The sequence below is a fragment of the Wyeomyia smithii genome, chromosome 1 (assembly GCF_029784165.1).
Source record: "Wyeomyia smithii strain HCP4-BCI-WySm-NY-G18 chromosome 1, ASM2978416v1, whole genome shotgun sequence".
NCBI lineage: Eukaryota > Metazoa > Arthropoda > Insecta > Diptera > Culicidae > Wyeomyia > Wyeomyia smithii.
Genome location: NC_073694.1, coordinates 188,253,243 through 188,273,979, shown reverse-complemented (window position 1 = coordinate 188,273,979; position 20,737 = coordinate 188,253,243). Strand labels below are relative to the sequence as shown.

The 20,737-nt window shown below is 37.5% G+C and overlaps 1 protein-coding gene across 10 annotated transcripts; it reads left to right on the top strand.

The window, feature by feature from the left end:
- The first annotated feature begins 9,326 nt into the window (after positions 1-9,326).
- LOC129719038 (troponin T, skeletal muscle) lies at positions 9,327-18,981 on the top strand. Of its 10 annotated transcripts, none has more exons than XM_055670384.1 (11): positions 9,354-9,465; positions 11,101-11,146; positions 11,882-11,929; positions 14,022-14,039; positions 16,631-16,997; positions 17,058-17,276; positions 17,348-17,440; positions 17,507-17,587; positions 17,701-17,779; positions 18,395-18,528; positions 18,602-18,981. In XM_055670384.1, exons 2-11 carry the CDS (start codon positions 11,124-11,126, stop codon positions 18,689-18,691), a joined length of 1,152 nt encoding a protein of 383 aa, XP_055526359.1. In that variant the 5' UTR covers positions 9,354-9,465; positions 11,101-11,123; the 3' UTR covers positions 18,692-18,981. The 10 variants fall into 10 exon arrangements, with proteins under 10 accessions (XP_055526363.1, XP_055526364.1, XP_055526360.1 ...); XM_055670383.1 differs by lacking the exon at positions 17,701-17,779 and adding an exon at positions 18,118-18,196 and having other exon boundaries at positions 9,355-9,465; XM_055670379.1 differs by lacking the exon at positions 17,701-17,779 and adding an exon at positions 18,118-18,196 and having other exon boundaries at positions 16,631-17,276.
- The last annotated feature ends 1,756 nt before the right edge of the window (positions 18,982-20,737 follow it).

The following is a 20,737-nucleotide window of genomic DNA, read 5'->3' as shown; positions in this document are numbered from 1 at the left end:
GATCCGTTGATCCAGCTCTCTGGCGTATTCTGCTGCCAGCATACGACCATAGTTTCCACCGGGGTTGGTTACCCGATCTCCGCTAAGGTTACTCGTATTCCGGTCGGCACCACGTGGAGGTTGGGATAGGAGTTGCTGAACAGAGGTGAATGGCCACATTAGAGTCTCAAGTTACATTTGTCCAACCATTTGCCAAATATGATCGCGCACGGCCCTACGTTGTGTTGAATTTCGCCCTTTGGCATTACGAGAGGGCAATTAAGGCCCAGGGAGAAGGTTTCTTTCGCGCACCACGAAACGCACAAACTTTACTTAGTTACTGTACATTTATTTTAAGACCATTTACAAACTGGCAGCGTGACAGCGCTGCCGCCGTACGCTTATCGACTAACCACTAACGACTAATTTTGCTTATTAACATACCCATTCAACCAGAAATGCGCTTGGTCGTAATGCGCGAAAAACATTTTTCACAGAGGACGAATTTTGGTAATAAAATTCGATTATTTGTAAGCGTTGTAACAAAACAATATGAATTTTTCAAACATCTCGTTTTGCTTAGAAAACGTAGCTTTTTCAAATCACATACATAAACTAGTATAGCTAAGCAACCTGATTTAACTTACTGTTGGTAATGAAACAAATCGTTAAAAAAAGTGTTTGAGAAAACTTATTTTCAAAGAGCACATTGAGAGTATACAAGCCAAGTGCATCAAATATACGAGATGTTTATATCCTCTTATTAACAGGAATTCTAAACTTTGTTTAAAGAACAAACTTTTGAATTACAAACAAATTTTTAGACCAGCAATGCTTTATGCTGTACCGATCTGGTCAAGTTGCTGTTCAATAAGGAAGAAAACGCTCCAAAGGATTCAGAATAAAATTCTGAAAATGATTTTGAAGCGTCCTCCTTGGTTTGGGACACTCGAATTACATAGACTTACTGGTGTTGAACCATTAGAAGCTATGTCAAATAAAATTATTAATAATTTTCGACAAAAATCGTTGCAATCCTCAATTGCTACGATAAGCTCTCTTTATAGCCAATAAGTTAGCAATTAAGTTAGTTGTAAGTTTACTTCCCCTTTTCTGACAAGTAGGTTTAAATCCCTACGAATGATTTGATCACATACTCATTATTTACTAATATTTATCATAAATACTTAAGCTAATAACAAATCCCCCCTTAAAAAAAAAGTGTTTGAGACTTGCATATTTCGTGAAATTCTCAAGTTTATTCATTCTTTAAAACCCATACTTCATTAAAAATATACTAGACACCATAGAATTAAACATAAAGCAAAACATATAATCACTTTTTTGACTTTTGAGAAATGAACTGGGCGTAATCTCAGAAACAAAATTTCCGTTTATAAAACTTTTTCATGTAATAATATCTAAAGCAATATGTAGAAAACTGATCCGGCGGATTTTCAACAACGACTCGTGTGTGTACTGTTTATCATTAGAACGAGTACCTACCAGTCAAAGGGATAAAGCCAGTGTGTTTCAGGATCAAAGCGAACTGTCAGAACGGTTACCGGTAGGTTGTGTGCCGAATACCATAGATCAAGTATTGCCATCGTCTAGAAGTGAAAGAGATATGAAGTTAGGCTCAGTCATCTTGTCAACGTTTACGAAAAAGTTTACTTTTGCCAACTGAAAAATTCATTCACTAGATTTAAAAATATTTTCCAGGTATCATACTTCTAGATTAAAAATTTTTATCACCAGTTTTATCGGTTGTCCAACTTTTCCTAGAAAACCATTCCCCAGAAAATAAAGTGTCGAAGGATTTTCCCCAGAATGAACCATTCTTCAGAATACCAAATCCCAGAATATGCCCAGAAAACTATTCTCCAGCATCGCCGTAACCAGAAAAAAAAACATTAGTATTCAGTTATTATATTGTATAACATTCTAAATTATTTGACATTTTTAATTAACACTTGCGTACCTGACCCCTCCAGAGCCGAAAATATGAAAATTCTTTTACCTGCCATTCCGCAAGATCTAAACCGAATTTGATCGAAACTTTTTCAAATGATCACAAATTTATCATAGTTTTTGGGACATTAGGGGACATTTGTTCCGGATTTATCGAGGGGAACAGTGGGGTAAGTACCCTTAAAGAGACACAGGCTAAATTAAAAACGGTTGCTTCAACATATCAAGCTTTAGAGTTTTGCAAAACAACACTATTAACGATCGGTATTTCGCCACTTTGTTTTATTTCGAAAGTCAGGTTTCCCTCAGCGGTGCCAGTTCTGAATTGACTGTTTATCTGCATGATTGCAGCCCAAGCCGGGAAGCGTATGAACCCGCACGCCTGCGCGAGGCGGACGAACGGGCGGCTCACACCACCACACGGCTGGACGCCCCGGAGTACGTTCAGCCAGTAGCGCCGGCAGGCCCACGGCGCGACACCCTCGCGAAGCGGGAGCACGACCACAGACCCGCGACCCGGCAGCCCCGTAGCCCGAGTCATCCCAGTCTTCAGATCCTTATCCCGAAGTTACGGATCTAATACTAGTGGATGTTGCATCAACCCAGGTAAACGAACGAACCTCTACAGAGGTAATTTCTGCAGAGGGGCTGCCCCCCATGTGAACTAGATTAACCGCATTAAGATAAGAAGGGGTATTTTAGATTTTTGGTCAAGGAGCCTCAGAAATCACTTCGCCACTGTGTTTTTGTGGTCGACATGTGATGTTCATTCAGCGAAAAACGATTACTGAAAGTTCTCTGATTTTATAACTATGGCCTGGTGTCAAGCGCTTACTTATTTACTCCATGAAAGAACAAATGTATTAGTTGACAATAAGTTGATTCAAATGATAGAATCGTTATACATTTCAGATATACAAAAACTCAGTTTTAACAGATTTTCCATGTTGAAAATTAAAAATGCATATTTCTTCGTTTTTGAATAACAGTTTTCTGGAAAACGGTATTTTCTGGGAAATAGTTTTCTGGGCATTGGTTCATTCCGGATAATAACTTTCTGGGGATTAGTACTTTCTGGGTAGCAGTTTTTTGGTGATTGGTACATTCTGGGATATTGTTTTCTGGGGAAAAAGTTTCGGCGTTTTATTTTCTGGGGAATAGTTTTCGAGGAATTGTTATACAACCGTTTTATCATTTCGAGACCAGTAAATGGAGTAACTATAGTCTAAATTGTGTTGTTTAGCTATTCACGGATTTCTGATTTTTATATATCAGCTAAAAGAGTTGAATTTTCTGAGCAGACGTGATTTTTTAAAATTTAAATAAAAATGGTTCCAAGTCGCTTGAATGACAGTTGTTACATGGGCGAACTGTCATCGTTTCGTGCAGTTTTAATTCGTGATTTGAAAATTAGGTTGTTTAGCTTTTAACGGATTTCTGATTTTTCTATACCAGCCAAAAGAATGTAATTTTCTGAGCAAAACGTGATTTCTATAGCATTGCCCTTCGATGTTTAAACGAAGAATAAAAATTGCTCTAAATCGCTGCAATGACATTTGTTACATTGGCGATCTGTCATTGTAGCCATTTCGAGCAGATTTCGAGCAGTTTTAATTCGTGATTTTAAAGTTGAGGGACAATAATAGATTTTTTTTAAAATCACGTTTTGCTTAGAATACAGCTAAACAACCCAATTGAAGGAAAACGATAGATTTTTATTGAAAACAAATCCTTGCTTAGAAAATGCAGCTATTTCAAGTGATATAAAAAAAATGATAAAGCTAAACAACCCAATTAGGGAAGGTAAATTTTGAATATTTTCAGCAAAAAAGCCACTTTCTTTGCCAAAGGTCGGTGCTTCTTTTTTTTATTACTTTATTAGGGTGGCTTTCAGCCACAGACTGATTCGCCACCATAGGGGGTCGGTGCTTCTGCTACATAAGACGTTTTCTAAAACTCATTCCAGTTTTTCATTCCTGCACCTTTCAAAAAGGGTTTCAAATATACGCAACATGCAAACAGGGCAAGGTATGAAGAACATCCCCTTTTTTGTATTTAACATCCTAACTTTAAATAGTCTATTTGCCACAGATCAAATTTTTTCGTTGAAAAAATTCCCGCTGAAAATGCATAACTACTATAGTAAAATACTCTTTATCTACATGACATCCGCACATTCACACGATAACACCGTGCACGTATGTATGTAGGCAAAAGCCGAAACTTTATTTAGGTAAAGCTATTTGACTAGACGAAGCTGCACGACTTTATACACATGTTTAATTTTAGATTCGCTCATTCTCTTAGTCACCATGAAAGAATAATTTTAAAAACATCAAGTCTACAACATTTGTTCGCACGTTTGCTGTTTCTCTGGTTTGCACAAAGTGCTATATTTTCGTAGTAGGTACAAGATATATTCGAACCGATATTAACTGAAAAGAGTAAAGGGATCCCATAAGCCAACCGGAATAATCCTATGTATTATGAAAATCGGAATATGTTTTTCCTATCCGAGAGAAATTCAGGAAATCCAGAGTGGGTGTTTTAATCTGTTCCGATTACTAATAAGCTATCTTAGAACAGTAAAAATTATAAAATATAAATATAACTCAATTCTGTAATTTTGTTTTAATTAATTATAGGGTAGGAGACTCCAATGTGACGTACTGAAAGAACTAGATTTTAACTGTTTCAAGGAAAACAAGATTAAAATTTCTGTACCTTGGCGGAATAAATTCCTTTATAATAAATAAGTTAATTATGAAATTACTTAATATGAATACTTTAAAAAATAGTGATACAACTTATCGGTAAATTATTATCAAGATAATTCAATCCAGCTAAAAACGTGATGTCATTCTGGGCACCAACATTCCGTGCGGCACACACAGGAAAATGCGAAACACGGTCGGAGTGATCTTCATTATCTGGTTGCTATATTTAGATGCCGCTGGCCGAAGCCAACACCCACATTATTCCTATTACCAGGCCACCGAATTGTAGAAGTAGAATTTCGTGCGTGCAGTTGGTGTAAGGAAAACTTATTTCTCTCGATAAACATGACCGATTTAATTCAAGCGGACCATTTTACCCCTAGGCTAAATTTCGGAAGAGGAGGTACAAATGGCGAGATTTATTCGATGAACGAAGCTGTGACGGTTACTTGCATGTATATAGAAGCGTTTTACGACAAATTTTCGAAACACATTTTCTTAATAATGAAAAATTTTCTCATTAGTTTTGTTTCATTTTGTGACATACAAGACAATGCTAACGATTATTTTAGAATGCAATCTTAACCCCGCAAACCGGCATTTGGAATACATAATCGATGACCAGCAGAACTCATGGAAATATCTCTACAATCCTTAAGCAAAACATATTCATTAATTAAACACAACTCGTATAAATAACACTTAAAATTATCACAAAATTTGCTTTGAATAACCACCGGAGTATGAAACTTCTGGAAGAGCGAAGTTCTTGACAAGTTCAGAAAACTTGTTCATGGACTTTAAGGCGACGTACGACTCAATTAAGCGCTACAAGTTACGACAAATTATTTTTGAGTACAGTTTTCCAACGAAACTGATTAGGCTGGTCATCCACGAACTACTTGTGCATAAAATCGGTCAATATGTGTGAAAATATTTTTTCATACTTTTGCCGTCTCATTGCCTTAAATTTATGCTACCGTTACAAACAGTGATAATGACTCGTACACATAATATGATTGTGACATCAGAAGACAATAGCACACGGTAATTTGATCCTAAAGTTTTACGCGGTTTTCTGATTTCAATGTATCAGCTGAAAAAGTGTAATTTTCTGAGCTGAAAGTGGTTTTTAGAAAATGTTTATCGTTGTCCTTCGATTTTCAAATGAAGAATCAAAAACTGCTATGAATGTGTCAAATGACCGAAATCGTACATGGGCGAATTGTCATTTTTCATTCCAAATCGAAGGACATCGATAAACTTTTTTTTTTTAATTTCGATGTGCTCAGATTAAGCATAATTTTTAATGATATATAAAAACTAGTAGTAGCTTAAAGACCCAATTCAATATTTGTGTTGTTTCATTCATTGTTGACGTACTTTCGAATGTGTTTGGTCAATTTTTGTGTACCTTTTACAGCTAGCGCTAAATAGCTATCAATGACTAGCGCCAATAAGCGCTAGTTAACAAATCAGCGATTTTACAGCGAAACCGTAAGCGACAATAAAATCCAATTCAACTAGCATATTTGTTGAATTGGCAAGGGGCACTCAAAAACTTAAAATTTTTACAAGTTGGTATAAAACATACTTTTTATGTTTTTTTTAATACTGTTCCCGACGTCAAAACAAACACCGTCTTTCTAGTCGCTTACTTAGCAGCTACAAAGCTATTATATATTTCAGGTTCTATATATACAATATCGCACGCTAAGCCTGGGGGCTATAAGCGGTCTCGATCAACTAGAGTTTTAGTTGAGAGAATTCGTTATCGATATTGTTTTTGGCACATTTTGCATGTGTAGGATAAGTACAACGATACACCGTGCCAAGTGCTGAGCCGAGAAAATTTCCAGCTCGAAAAGATCCTCGACTCGATTGGGAATCGAACCCGATATCACAACCGTGTGGGAGAACTAACCGGCCGATATCGCTAACCACAGACCCACGGGGCTTTCAGGTCCTAACAATTTCTTACTTATTCAATGTTTCTTGGTTTCTATATCCGAAATCCTTCTACTAATCCCTTCTACCTTTCAGGAGAACCTTCTAACTCTTCTCTCTTCTCAGGTCCACCAGCGATAAACAACGATTAGCGGTAAGTATTTCCTGTGTGTTTTAGGTTAAGTTACAGGAAAGTATAATTTTATTACTATTTTCAGCAACGTACCATTGCCTTATAACCTGCTCTATATATAACACTTACTACGTGGTAAGCAGCACTGAATTTAATAATGTTCTGGACTGTGGAACGACTGTTGTTCTTATATAATAAATTTGTTTAACTCGCGACTGAGATGCGGTTTCACTTTCTATCAAACTAAATAAATGATGACGTTAGCGGATGTTTACTTCAAAAATGTCAATTTGTTCGCTTGATGGGAAACGGTTTGTTGTTTACACGGTTTACACCCCTTTTTGCCGCAACGGGGGGTTTCGGCGACAAATACCACCTATTATATAACAAAAAGGGCGCGAGTGTTAATTTACATCCTTGCAGACGAAGTTATTTTGATTTGTTCGAGAAGCGTCCAGTTTCTTTGGAGACAATCTGGAATTTGATGATTCAAGGAAACCTGTATTCTCTGGAATTGGAGCATCGTTGGTGTCTGATAAATCTTCTTCTGATCCGACTTTTGCTGAAGACGTAGCAGGAAATGTCGATGGTTTCCTCAGGGGTTTGGGAAACGATTTGTAGTCAATGGCATCAGCATCGAAAGGGCCCACTACTGCCACTAAGCAAAATTTCAAAATAATCGTTATTTTTCGGGTCGATGGAATCGCCATCGAAAGGCATGTCTGTTTGTCTGTGGAAAGGGTATAACCCAAATTTTCTGAATCCGTTGATTAACATTGTGTTTGTGTTTCAAGCTATCTACAGCTTTCTCCCATAATGGAGCAAAATTATTGTACCATCGTTTTCGAACCATCACTGAACCACTTTTTGCCAAGAGATTTTCAAAGGAACGAAGAGTGATACATCAAGTGAGTGGCGTTCGGGTAAATCGACACTAATATTATTCCCTTCTTCTTGCAGAACTCAACCGTTTCAACAAAAAGTGTGGGAGGAGTGTCCGTCCATAAACAGAATTAAAGAGAATTGCACCTTTTTCTTCACTGCCCACGGATAAAACACGTTCGAGATATACTCAAAAAACGTTTCAGAGTTCACCCAACCTGATTCGAATCGCACAACTGACCGGTACGCTGCTCGCAATGTAGGCTGGTAATCTTAATTTGTACGGGAACAATATCAACCAGTAGTTAAAGCCGAATCCAAGACTGTATAGTTTTCCTTGTCACTGTTGGATGACAGAGCCTGGAAGTTCTTTGTTTGCGCGAGACCAAAAAAAGCTGATCGTCCATGTTGAAGATTCTTGAACGATCCACCAAGACATTTTCAACGTCATTTGCGATAGTCCTACGCTTCATCCAGCCGCGAGTTGAAACATTATCCTTAAATGCATCTTCTTTGTAAAGCTTCTCAACCAATTTGGCAACGTAGAGGATTAGCTATAAAACCAATGTATTCACATAAGATACCATCATATTCAGAATAATTCGATCATTACAGTCTGCATGATACACACGTTGTACGGATTTCGATTCAAGCGATTAACAAGGATCAAAATCCGTGCGGCACAGTTTTTGATGATTAACTTCAATTTACACTATTTACCAGACAATATACAGCTCGAAAATGATAAAGACTTACCTTTTCAATCGATTTCAAAAAGATTCACAGAGTAAAATACTTATATCCCACATGAAAAACGTTTTCATCTGAAGAACGTTTATAAGTTCTCTAACGATGCGACGAAATGACAAATGAAACAGATACACGATTGATTTTCCATTTTCAATATTTTTATTTCATGGCCTACTTGTGCATAGTTCAATTTAGTAGAAGGGCAACAGTTAAACGGACATGTACATGTAACTATCATATGGATTTTCATTTCCATAATGCATAAAACTGATGAAAAGGTGTACGAATTTCGAAACTGTATGGGTTTCGTTCCAGCACGGTATGAGTAATTAGCGAACTCACAATTCGGCATAACTCTTTAAGCGAGGGACCTTATAGTTTTTGAATAGCATATTTAGTTTACATTATGGACTGAAAAAACAGTTTCCTCTAAGACCCTTTCAAGGAACTTCAAGAGCAAATATTTGCAAACCGTACTGCAAAAACCAAATGTCTTGAGAAAGTCTCATCATAAAACATAAAATTTTTATTTCATGTTTTCATACTTAAGTTGTAAGATCTAATAGATCTTTCCCCTTTATCCGTAAGTGACTGCATATAATTTTATAAAATGTTTGTACCGCATTACAAGATCATTCGAAGTCGGCCAGGTAGTTCTGAAATCCAATATAAATATGGAATGAATGAAACTGAAAAATGGGTACATCCATCTCTTTCATTAACCTCAAAATCGCCTACAAATCACAGTGCAAAAGCATTGAATTTTCTTTCTTTCTTTCGTGGTGACTTCTACATTGTACGTGGTGTTTCAACCTGTAAAATATGTGGGAGCGTAAGTTACCCTCTGTATATGTTCAATTCGGCATCCTTATGTATCACGATCGTACGTTAGGGATCCCACACGTCGATCCTACACACCACCCAATACATTTGTGTGTAGGTATATGCGTGCGGTGTCGGAAAATTGAGTTTTCAGAATCAGGCAGCAGGCAGCTGGTTTTCCTCGATTCAGTCATCGCTGGCAGCAACACTGAGTTCGACGACAGCCGCCGGATCAGTGCGTGTTTTCATTTTCTCTGTAGAGCAGTAAGTGGTCACCGTTTCTGCCTTATTTAACTGTTTTATCCGTGTTGGTCGGTGAAAATGTGCTTTCCTTGTTTGGGAAAAATAAAGTTTTCTTTCGTTTCTTCTAAAATAGTGCAATGTGGTTGAATTGGTTTTGAATACGGTTAGGCTGCTTTTGTTATAATAGTGCATTGTTATAGTACAGTAATTGATTTTTACATTTGAAAAATGAATGGTTATTATATAATATTTTGATAATCAGCCACAGACCTGTTGCATTTGTGGGCAAATATTCTGAAGAACTGTAAAGAAGGTGTACAACTCAGAAAATATTTTTACTGCAAAATAATGGTGATGCGAAAAAACTCAATTTTAGCGACAGCCTATGCTAAAATTAGTTTAATAAAACTCACATTTAAAATGTGACACAGCTAAGAAGAATAAATATTATTCTGAAAATCCGTTTCGGAAATTCACTCAATTAAAACAATCACTGTGAGAAATCTAAAATGTTGTACCAAGTCTTCAACGAAATCAGACTGGTTTGTTTAAATGAACTATTTTTTTTATTTAAACAGTTTAAAAAACTTCAAGGTTTTTAACCACCTGTGAAGGTGTACATTACGTGATCACGAATTAAGTAACAGGTATTAAATGTGACGACAAATAGATGGTCAATATTCACTATGTAAATAAGATTTCTACTAACGAGTTGAACAGCGTTGAATTTTTTACAGCGCGAGCGAATCTTTTTGAATTTTATCTATGCACACGTTCGGTGCAAAACGGTTCACGCCATATTAAGATAGAGTGTATTAAATCGATCATAGACACCCCTACGACAATTACAACTTTCCATGTGTGATCTTGGTGAATGTTTTGCAACCGAGATTTTTGTGTTCTAAAAATAGCGGCATTCCCCAGTATGTAATCTTAGAGCACGACAAAACCGCATCACAAACTCATTTTACTGCAATGTGTTTTTTTTTATCCCACGTTAATGCTAGGGAGCAACGCATGCGCCATTTGCCGTTTTCTAAGCTTGCGCAGGTCATTTTGAGCTAGCGGCGGTAGCGACAGATTGTAAAAATAGTTTTTGCTTGAACTGTACTTTGCGCTGGCCTGACATGCAGAACTTGAAGAATACAGTAGTGAGTTTTTGGGACCATTCTCCCGATAGAGTGAAGTAGCTTCTGAACATACTTCATTGATTCACCAACCTATGATTAACCCGTCAGTCGTGTTCCATTAAAATCTGGCCAAATGTTATCGAACTAATCAAACTGTTCTGACTTTGAAAATATATTTGGGCATCAATATGATTTTTACACAAGCGCTTCAGCTTAGAAGAACAATAAAAAATTGCCGATTATAATGTTAAAAAAAATTCACAAGGAAAAATTCTAGTTCTCTGACTATTTTCGGATTCCTTCTGATTCCTTATAAGGTTGAAAAAGCTTTTTTATGAAAATACCAAAAGTGTAAAATATTGCATCGCATGTAGGGCACTGATACAAAACGGCACGTAAAATTCAACTCATACACACTGATGATATTATGATATTTGAAACTGAAAACAGCCACTTTGCAATGAAAAAAAAAACAGCAAAGCATGCCCCTGTTACGATTTGACTAATTGTTCGTACTTTTTTGCAGGTCTCTAGCCACACCCTACCACCATGTCTGACGATGAAGAATATTCGTACGTATACTTTGTCACATAAAAACCATCACTTTTTTGCGTTCGAGAAAAATTTTTGTTACTTTTTTTCGGTAATAATACCGAGGTGTCTGTTAATTGGTTTTTGTTCACACTTTTTTTTCTACGTGATTGAGCTTTTTTTAGCTCAAAATACTCGTCTAGTTTTGACATCTCCCACCCCCCATCACGATCATACGACTCTCAACGATCATCATTTTGTGTATGATAGTTTCATTGTAATTTGTTTCTTGTTTCTTGACAATCACAATCTGAGAAAGTCAACAGGTTAACGCAAAGACAACCAACTACGGGACAATTCTAATATCGTTTTTTGAGTGAAAGTTTTGTTACGATACTTGCTTTGTTATTTTGTTATACTGATTTCTCTGTTATCACCAATTCGTTTGAGCGTATTCCTTGCTTTTTGTTACATTTTCACTACACCAGTCAGAAGCTTCTGGCTTCCACCCTGTCTGCACTAAAAACAATGCGTTTTTACCTTCTCATTCCTTAAAACATGAAACAACGCTTTTGAACTGAACAGGTTACTGCAGTTTTGCGCAGATCGTTTTGAATTTTTTACCAATTTTTTTGGTGTACAGGGAGCGCCGCACTTGATCGAAGATTATATTCCGAATTTATCGCGCGTCTAGGGTGTTAGTAGTATCGAAGTCCGACATCCATAATGTTATCCCAACCCTGTCCTATTAATTCATGTTTCTAAACGTTTTTTAGCTCTGAAGAGGAGGTCGTCGAGGAGCAGCAACATGAACCCCAGGAACAGTAAGTGTTATTCCCAAAAAAAGGATATTGTGCAAATGAGCTCTAAGCTATTGAAAATTGATTGAATCTTAATTAGTCTTCTCTAATACAAGTATGCTAAATATGTGCTGGTTTCAGTAGATAGCAACTATTAATTTACTTTTGCCTAGTAGAAAACAATGATTAAAGATTTTTTGCAGTTTTCTGAACCAATTTGCTCCTAAACAAAATTCCAGGCAAAAGTAGATAGGACTTTTTCAATAATATCTTATTGTTTGAATGCAAATTATGCTTTTTCGATGATGCCCCTGCTATGAAATATTTCGAGAAACATGTAGTCAACCAGGTTGAAAAGATTCTAGATGCTTCCTTGAACACAATGTTACATCCAACCCATATGTGTACCAGTTCAAAAAACATGAACATTTGTTTTAAGCTTGCTTCTGTTTGGCCTCTGTAGAAATGGGGCCAAGAAAGATTCACATGCAGTTACGAAAAGCTAGCCATTCACCGCTTCTAATGAGTTCTCTGTTCACTACAAAGTTTTTCTTAACAAAGTATTAATATCTAAATGTAGAATTTTCTTTTCTTTTGCAGGAAGTAAGTGTTTATATCTAGTCCCAACCCTAGTAGCAATGTACAGAATATATAATGTTTTGCATAAACTATTACAAGCTAACATGTAAAGCGAAAATGGCCTAACATGATTGTTGATAGGTCAATAGCAAACGAACGAATTTTGTCTGGAAAGAAATAGTAAGAGTAAAGTCGAGCTGCGGTAAACATTTGTAAAAAAAACAAATATTTTTGTCGGTAACATTTTTTATATTTTTACTCCCATCATAACCATTATTTTTGAAACAGTTTCCTTTCATTCTACATACGGCTTTTAGGCTTTGGAGCAATGAGAATATACTTCAGTATTTGCTTTTTTATTAATTTAACTAGAAAAAAAAATAATTATGTGCCAAAGCACAGCTAAAACCGTCTATTGGGAACAAATAATTTAGACTCCATTTTTGTTTTTCTTTTTTCTGTGAAAACAATGTTTTCCGCTGCAGTAAATGCATATATTTTTAACAGCTTATCTTCGCTTCCCACAGACCCATTTGTAGTTCTTTCTGTTACCTAGTTAAAATCTGCAACGGATTCAGGACACCGTTGCAAGTTTACCTTTGGTCAGCTCGTCTTCAACTAGCTTTTATATTATTTGAATGTTTATAGAAATAAACACAACATCTTGATCATTGGTCGCTTGATGATTTCCAAGAGTTGTATCTCTGTTTATTAATTGAGCTCTCATAAAAAAATTCCAAACAGTTAAGAGTTGTTCCTTATTCATCCTTTTTATCCACATCGACCAATCAAGATATGTTGTGTGAAGAATTATTTCCTAACACTATTATCTGTAAATATAAATAATATACATAAATTTCGCTGCTATGTGACAATACACTAACCTTCTGGCTGCTGCTACTGTTATTATTACTTATAACTACCACATTATTCCTATATTTAGTATTACGAAAGCCATTCAAAATATGACGAACAAAAATAAATTGTTACTTCACCGGTAAAACGTGACGATGATGACCCAACATAATCCTTATCCCAAATTCTTGCGGACTTTATCACTAGACAGTGACTGAAGTGCCCATAAGATGAACGTAAAGATGCTGACTGTGCGCGATTTTACTGCGATGTTCGTGTGAGACCAACTTACATTGTCATATTTTGAATCTTTCTCATATTTTTTAAAGAGGTATCCAAACATTTCCACTGTTTTTTTTTTTTTTTTTTTTTGGAAGACGAATTTTAAAAGATTTGTTTTTGACTCTTTTCCATTTTTGTGTTGTTCGACGTCGTCCCTCCGAACTGGACCGAAACCAAATCGTGAACATTCAAAACAAACATTTTGTTACTACCACCATCAACCATCCCGTGCGTCCGTGGTATTCCTCTGGGCAATGGTCCATATTGTGTAAAAAAAATTACATCCATTCAACCATCACCACCAACTACCACCACTCAAACCGTGTATGTTTTTTTGTTGAACATAAATCCACGCCACAACCCATACAAAAATATTACAATTCATTACCTGTAACCGTAGGCCAGCAGCTAAACCCGAGTAAGTGAGAAGAAAACAACACACGGTTGTGCCGTATTGTTGTTCACACCACGCACAGAAAATACACCACACACTACTACTTCTGCAATGAGCAAATTTCTATTGCTTCTTTCATTATATAAGCGCCTAACGCGCCACTAATCTGCTACTTTTCCGGGCTTAGCTAAAACTGCCCGAAAGTAGTATGTTACATCTTTCCTTTTGACCCACTTTCCGAATTGTTGTGCAAATGACTGGAAAACTAACCTAAGCCCTTCTCGCTAGTTGCTCCATGATGATGAAACTAGAACTACTTCTGTCTAATGTCTGCTATAAAACAAACATGAGAAGGAGAAAAGCCAGTTAAAAATCAACAAACTTCTGCTAATGGTTTCGAGGTACAATAACACGCTGCAAGTTTACAAATATATTCGTGTGGTTTCCTTACGCTGTAAGAAAGCATTAACCGAAATAAATTTAGACTGACGCTGGAGTTGCAAATTTTATAAAAAGCTTTTCAAACAATGATTTAACCATACATCATGAGCATCTTGGGGTTTGCGACAGATTTACACCAACTTTTACCATTTTTTTATTTCATATGTTAATGGTATTCAAGTTGTTCATCAACAAAAAATAATTCTTAGCTTAAACGCTTTGGAAAACTAATTCTTAAAATCAATAGAAAATTTAAAAAAAATAAAAAAGATGGTAAAACAATGAGACAACATTTAAGCCAATATTTGGAACCCCTGTTCAAAAATTTGACTAAACAAACAGCTTTCAAAGCAAACAATTTTGCATCCTAACTGGTTCTTCGGAACAATTGTGCCAGTCTCTTCGAAACATTTGATGATGCTGTACAAGATGTGACAGTTTCCTCGTCAATACAGCAAGATCCAAGATCTTAATTTGTTCCCCGCTTGGATCTATTACAATTTTCTTCCAAAAAAAAAGGCTGGCTGGCTTTAAAGCTTACATATAAGCTATGAACACGTATCACAATCAAAACAAACACAGCTGATCAGCTGGGTACGGCGGGGGGCGGGCACTTAAATGTGTTGTCACGGTGATACCTACCCGGGCCCGGAACACAAATTTTTCAATTTATTATTATCCATTTAGTTGAAAATTGTAGTTGTCGACTGGCGACAATTGATTTTACTCGCATGCCGCACATTATACCTTACGTCGCAAATAGTGCGCTGTATAGCACATCTGATGTGCTATACAGCGCACTACTTCCCACGTAAGGATACTTAAAGTCGCAGCGAAAAGTCGCGCGCAACAAAAGTCGCGATTTCGATTTAGTGCTGCGACGATAATACAACAATCAACCATAGACGCTGGAAATTACGATTTTTTTTAGAAAAAACATGTTTTTCTGTCATTGGCACTGTTCTAGTTTTTGTATATTAGTTATTGATAGATTTAGGCACCAGTTATAGAACAATCAGCTACAGTAGCCTGGAGGAACTTCAATGAATTAAGGGGTTTTCTCCTTGCCAAGTTACCGCTCACCTATATAATCCCAAACAACAGAACTCCGAGCAGAACCACTTAAGTCTCCCACAGTCGATAAAGGAACATGCAAACTTCAAATAATTCTTTTTAGGAAGGCACTAATAAGATCGCCCAGGAATAGATTTATTCAGCACTATTAAATTAATCAACTTGCAGCTTACGATTGTAACTTTCGTATGAGAGCCCAGCTGCCAGTTTATTTCTCTTTTATCAAATCTACCAGAGTAACAGCCGCTACTGTTTTTCGATACTTATTTTAAAGAAGGGCGTATGCCACACTCGTGAGAAACATTCTTAGAAGTAAATGTTTTTTCTGTTTTGAGCACACACTTTCGTTATTAAAAGTGTCGTTGTGACAACAGTTGTATTCACACGCAGATTTGCTGAATAATAATTCAAATATTCCCGAAGTGCGGATGACTACCTTTGTGTTAAATCAATGCTCAAACGTAAACGGAAAGCGGTAAATCGTTGAGAAGCGTTACGATAAAATTTGCAACCTCCGGAACAGTTTGCATTCACGCACTACTTCTGATTGGAAAATTTGGTATTGCACAACGAGAAAACTATACAAATTGATGAAAAAAAAATTAAAACACATATTGAATTAAACCGTAATTGGGCTTGGAAAAAAATTAACCGTAACAAAATAATTCCACCGTAACCATGGACTGAATACACACTCATTCACTCATTCAGAGACATTTCATCGATCGCAATCCATTCTAATTCAAGATATGCCAACCTATTCTATTGCATTAAAAAAAACACTGTCTCCAAAATCAACATGTGTACAGAACGCCGAATACAACACACATTTTTTCCGCGATTCTTTTTGCTACTAATTTTTGTCATATTTTGTATTTTGTACTGTCAGCATGTCTACAATAAATGGATATTTTTCTAAGTTTCTCCGCGTGGCTGCTAGACTCAACGAATGGCGAGGATATGTATACAAATATAAACACGAATAATCGCTTCTGTAAACAACTACCTCAGCATCCACACTATTCTCGAAGAGACACTAATCAGTTGACTACTTTTTTTCTCTCTACAATCTTGCTTTATTTACCGCCTCGCGTTCTCAGGGGAGACGATCCCGAGTTCATCAAGCGCCAGGACCAGAAGCGCTCGGACTTGGACGAACAGCTGAAGGAGTACATCAACGAATGGCGCAAACAGCGGGCCAAGGAAGAGGATGAACTCAAAAAGCTCAAGGAGAAACAAGCCAAGCGCAAGGTTTCTCGGGCTGAAGAGGAACAGCGTATGGCTCAACGTAAGAAGGAAGAGGAGGAGCGTCGTGTTCGCGAAATTGAGGAGAAGAAACAGCGCGAAATTGAAGAAAAACGGCGACGTCTCGAGGAAGCTGAGAAGAAGCGGCAGGCAATGTTGCAGGCCATGAAGGACAAGGACAAGAAGGGCCCGAACTTCACCATTACCAAGAAGGACAGCTCTGTAAGGATTTTTTTTTGGCGAGAAGGTTTAAAATTAATTTTACCTATCTTTTACTCGCAGTTCGGAATGTCCAATGCCCAGATGGAGCGTAACAAGACTAAGGAACAGCTTGAAGAAGAGAAGAAAATCTCGCTGTCCTTCCGTATCAAGCCTCTGGAAGTCGACGGTCTTAGCGCCGATGCTCTACGTACCAAAGCCACCGAGCTGTGGGACACTATTGTCAAGCTGGAAACGGAAAAGTACGATTTGGAGGAAAGGCAAAAGCGTCAGGACTACGATGTGAGTTAAACTTGATTTTTCAACACAATTCGCTTCACAATTATAATTGATTTTTCTCTCTTGCTGCATAGCTTAAAGAATTGAAGGAAAGACAGAAGCAACAGCTTAGACACAAAGCCTTGAAGAAGGGTCTGGACCCGGAAGCGTTGACCGGCAAATACCCGGTTAGTAATAAAACTTACCTTGTTGAAATCATTCAAACAGTGTAAAAACTTCTTTTCCAACAACAGCCCAAGATTCAAGTCGCCTCCAAATATGAACGCCGTGTTGACACCCGCTCCTACGATGATAAGAAAAAACTGTTCGAAGGTGTAAGTATTTCCTCACAAAAAATACGTATAAACCATATTTTTCCACGTTTTGATGACCTTCTCAATGTAAAAAAAATCATTTTAATCCTAATCCTTTTTGTGAAAATCAAAAGGGTTACAGCACATACTACCTAGAGAAGATGAATAAGAAATGGACACAACGTCAGGAATTGTGGATGACACGAACCAAATGTAAGCGTTCGAAATTTCATGTTGTGTTCCAACTGTTTTCGTGGAACAACTTGTAAAATGATCAAATTAGAAGTAGAAGGTTATACCGCTGATTGAGTACTTCGCGTAAATATGTGCCTAACCAATGGTGGTAAATGTTTTTGAGTTCACTGCATTTTTTTTATAAAACATGTTCAGGTCACAAAAAACACCTAGTCTAGAAAAACATTCTCTGGAAAAATATAGTACACAAATCCTTTTCTAGTACAACCTCCAGTTACATCTGCACGCCACATTCTGTAAAACTCATGTGTGTTTTATGTATAATTTCTGTTTATCGTAACAAAATACGTGTACAGGGCTTTGACACTCTAAATAAGGAAGTTCTCGAGAAGCAATGGTCGGAAAGGAAGGAACAGTATGTCGGTCGCCAAAAATGTAAGTATCGTTATGCGCTCGAACGAAATCAATTAAATGCTTCAGTAGTTTCAAGAAAGATTTATTGAAAAAATGACTTAGGTTTTGCTGTGACTCATACCACTTTTGTAAAAACCTGTTAAACACTTATTGTCATGTATTAGTCAACACATAAGTGCATACAGTTTTTAATTTTCATGACGCCATTTTTCCCAACAGCCAAACTACCCAAATGGTTCGGTGAGCGACCTGGCAAAAAGGCCGGCGATCCAGAAACCCCAGAAGGCGAGGACGAAGTCAAGCCTGAGGACGAGGAAATCGAAGAAGTCGAGGAGGAAGTCGTTGAAGAAGTTGTAAGTATCCATCCTAACGTTTTTGCCTCGCAGCATGTTTAGTAACATTCTTTCTTTTTTAATTCTTATGCAGGTTGAAGAAGAGGAGGAAGAGGAGGAAGAAGAGGAGGAAGAGGAGGAAGAAGAAGAGGAAGAGGAAGAAGAGGAAGAGGAGGAGGAATAATAAATGTTCTAACATCAACGGTTTCCTTTTAAAGCTATTGATTAAGTCGGAAGCATTATTTCTTTACTACCATTTCCATACTATTCCTCCGATGGGCAGCGAACGTAATCTTTATGATGATGATGAAGATGAGCGGAAGCAGACAATTGTTGAAGCGCTTTTAGCCACAATTGGAACCATCTCAAATAACATCTTTTATTATTTTTATTGTTTATGATTATTTTATTGTTTAAAAGCTCATTTTAAAACAAATAAATTATTTATTACAAACTATAATTTGCAGAATCGGATATGCATCTTACATTCTTTTTGTGAACAATAATTCCCTTTTCCTCTATTTTATTCATCAAAGTAAAAAATACTAGAAATGTAATATATTACACAAATTCATTTGAATAAATAAGTTTCGTTTGAAGAATATTATACTGAAAATTTAGTTTTGTACGAACTACAGGGTGTCACCGTGAAAGTGATACACTTTATTCAAGGCATGAAAGTAAAACGAACGATTATTATTCTCTAATTCATTTATTTTAACATAATAGAATATGAGAGTTATAGTAGGAATTCAAAATTATCACAAGCCGCACGCACGACTTCGATCGGCATTTCATCCCAGATCCTCACCAACCGGTTCTTAAAAGCTTTCAAAGTCATATTTATTACTTCATCCAGCTTTTTTTGGCATGTGCTAGCAAATGCTTTCTCATGTGAAAAATATATGTTGTGAGCAGCGTGCGTCTTCAGTAACAATCGACTTCTTGCAACACTTTCGAAGATATTTTTGCGGAATAATCCGTTGATCTTCTGTTTCCTTGAAAGCTAGACTTAGAAATGTGTGAAGATAGGAGGTGAGTTTTCTAGTTACTTACCTACTCATTGTTCCATGTCTGCTGGTCTGGAAGAACAACAGGATTCTTCACTGCCGACGGTCACCTGCCATGGCTTTTACTTGGCGCCAGAAGAGTTTCTCAACGACAGTCTGGATGTCACTGGTCAGGCTGCGCCGCCATGAGTCTCTGGGTCTACCTCTTCTACGTCGTTCTTGCGGGTTCGAATCGAGGGCCTCTCTGCAAATTTCGGTCGCTCTCTTTCTCAATTTGTGGCCGACTTTCCTGATTCTCTGTTGCAATCGGTTGTTAATGGCTCCGACGATGGAACTCCGCATTGGATATCCAATTGTGAGGCCACCAGGCACGAATGATGTACCGCAGGCAACGGTTTACAAATACCTCAGTCGTCTCCGTCTGCACTTTTTCGCCGTCACTGATTCAGCCGTCTGGATTTTCGTATTTAGAGTGATCTGATTAGAGCACCAAATGTTTCGCAAACTTGCAAAGACATCCGAACTTTCTTTTTTTTTAATCGTCGGCCAGCTCAAGCATTTACGTTTTCTAGCTTTCTCTAGTTCATTATATCGTTGACGAGTGGTTGTCTTCGCAGCTCTTATTCGTGCCCGTTCAATGTTGGCTTTTGCCTCTCTCCGCTCGTCAAGCATCCTCCAGATTTCTTCCGATATCCATTCCCTTCGTCCACTGCGCAACTTGTCAGTAGTTTCATCACCTGTCATGATGAAGGCATTTTTGATGTGCATCCACTGTTCCGAGGCTCGGGCTTGCAGTTGTTCAACGAAAATCCTTTCCACCTCGAGATTCTCCAGCCAGCGTACGTCATAGCGACACCAGACTTTCTCTTAAAGTCGCTGGACACGTGCGACGCGCAGACGTGTCTCGACGATGACAAGAGGTGGTGGTCAGATGCGATGTCGGCACTACGTTTGTTCCGGACATCAAGAAGGCTCCTTCTCCGCTTTCGGCTGATGCAAATGTGGTCTATTTGGTTTTTGTTCGGAAAACCCAGGTGACCTTATGTGCTGGTTTATGAGGAAAGAGCGATCCCCCGATCACTATATTATTGTTGCCACAAAACTCTCAAAACAGCTCACCGTTTTCGCTCATTTTTCCTAGCCCGTGGCGTCCTATGACGCGTTCGAGGTCGGTGTTGTTGGAGCCAGTTTTCGCGTTGAAGTTGCCCAAATGGATTTGG

What these genes read in the sequence shown, in the direction of transcription:
- LOC129719038 (XM_055670379.1), top strand. Translation starts at nt 11,124, where the DNA reads ATGTCTGACGATGAAGAATATTC. An exon ending in TCTGACGATGAAGAATATTC is followed by an intron (nt 11,147 to 11,881) that starts GTACGTATACTT and finishes AACGTTTTTTAG; the next exon opens with CTCTGAAGAGGAGGTCGTCG. An exon ending in CGTTGACCGGCAAATACCCG is followed by an intron (nt 17,441 to 17,506) that starts GTTAGTAATAAA and finishes TTCCAACAACAG; the next exon opens with CCCAAGATTCAAGTCGCCTC.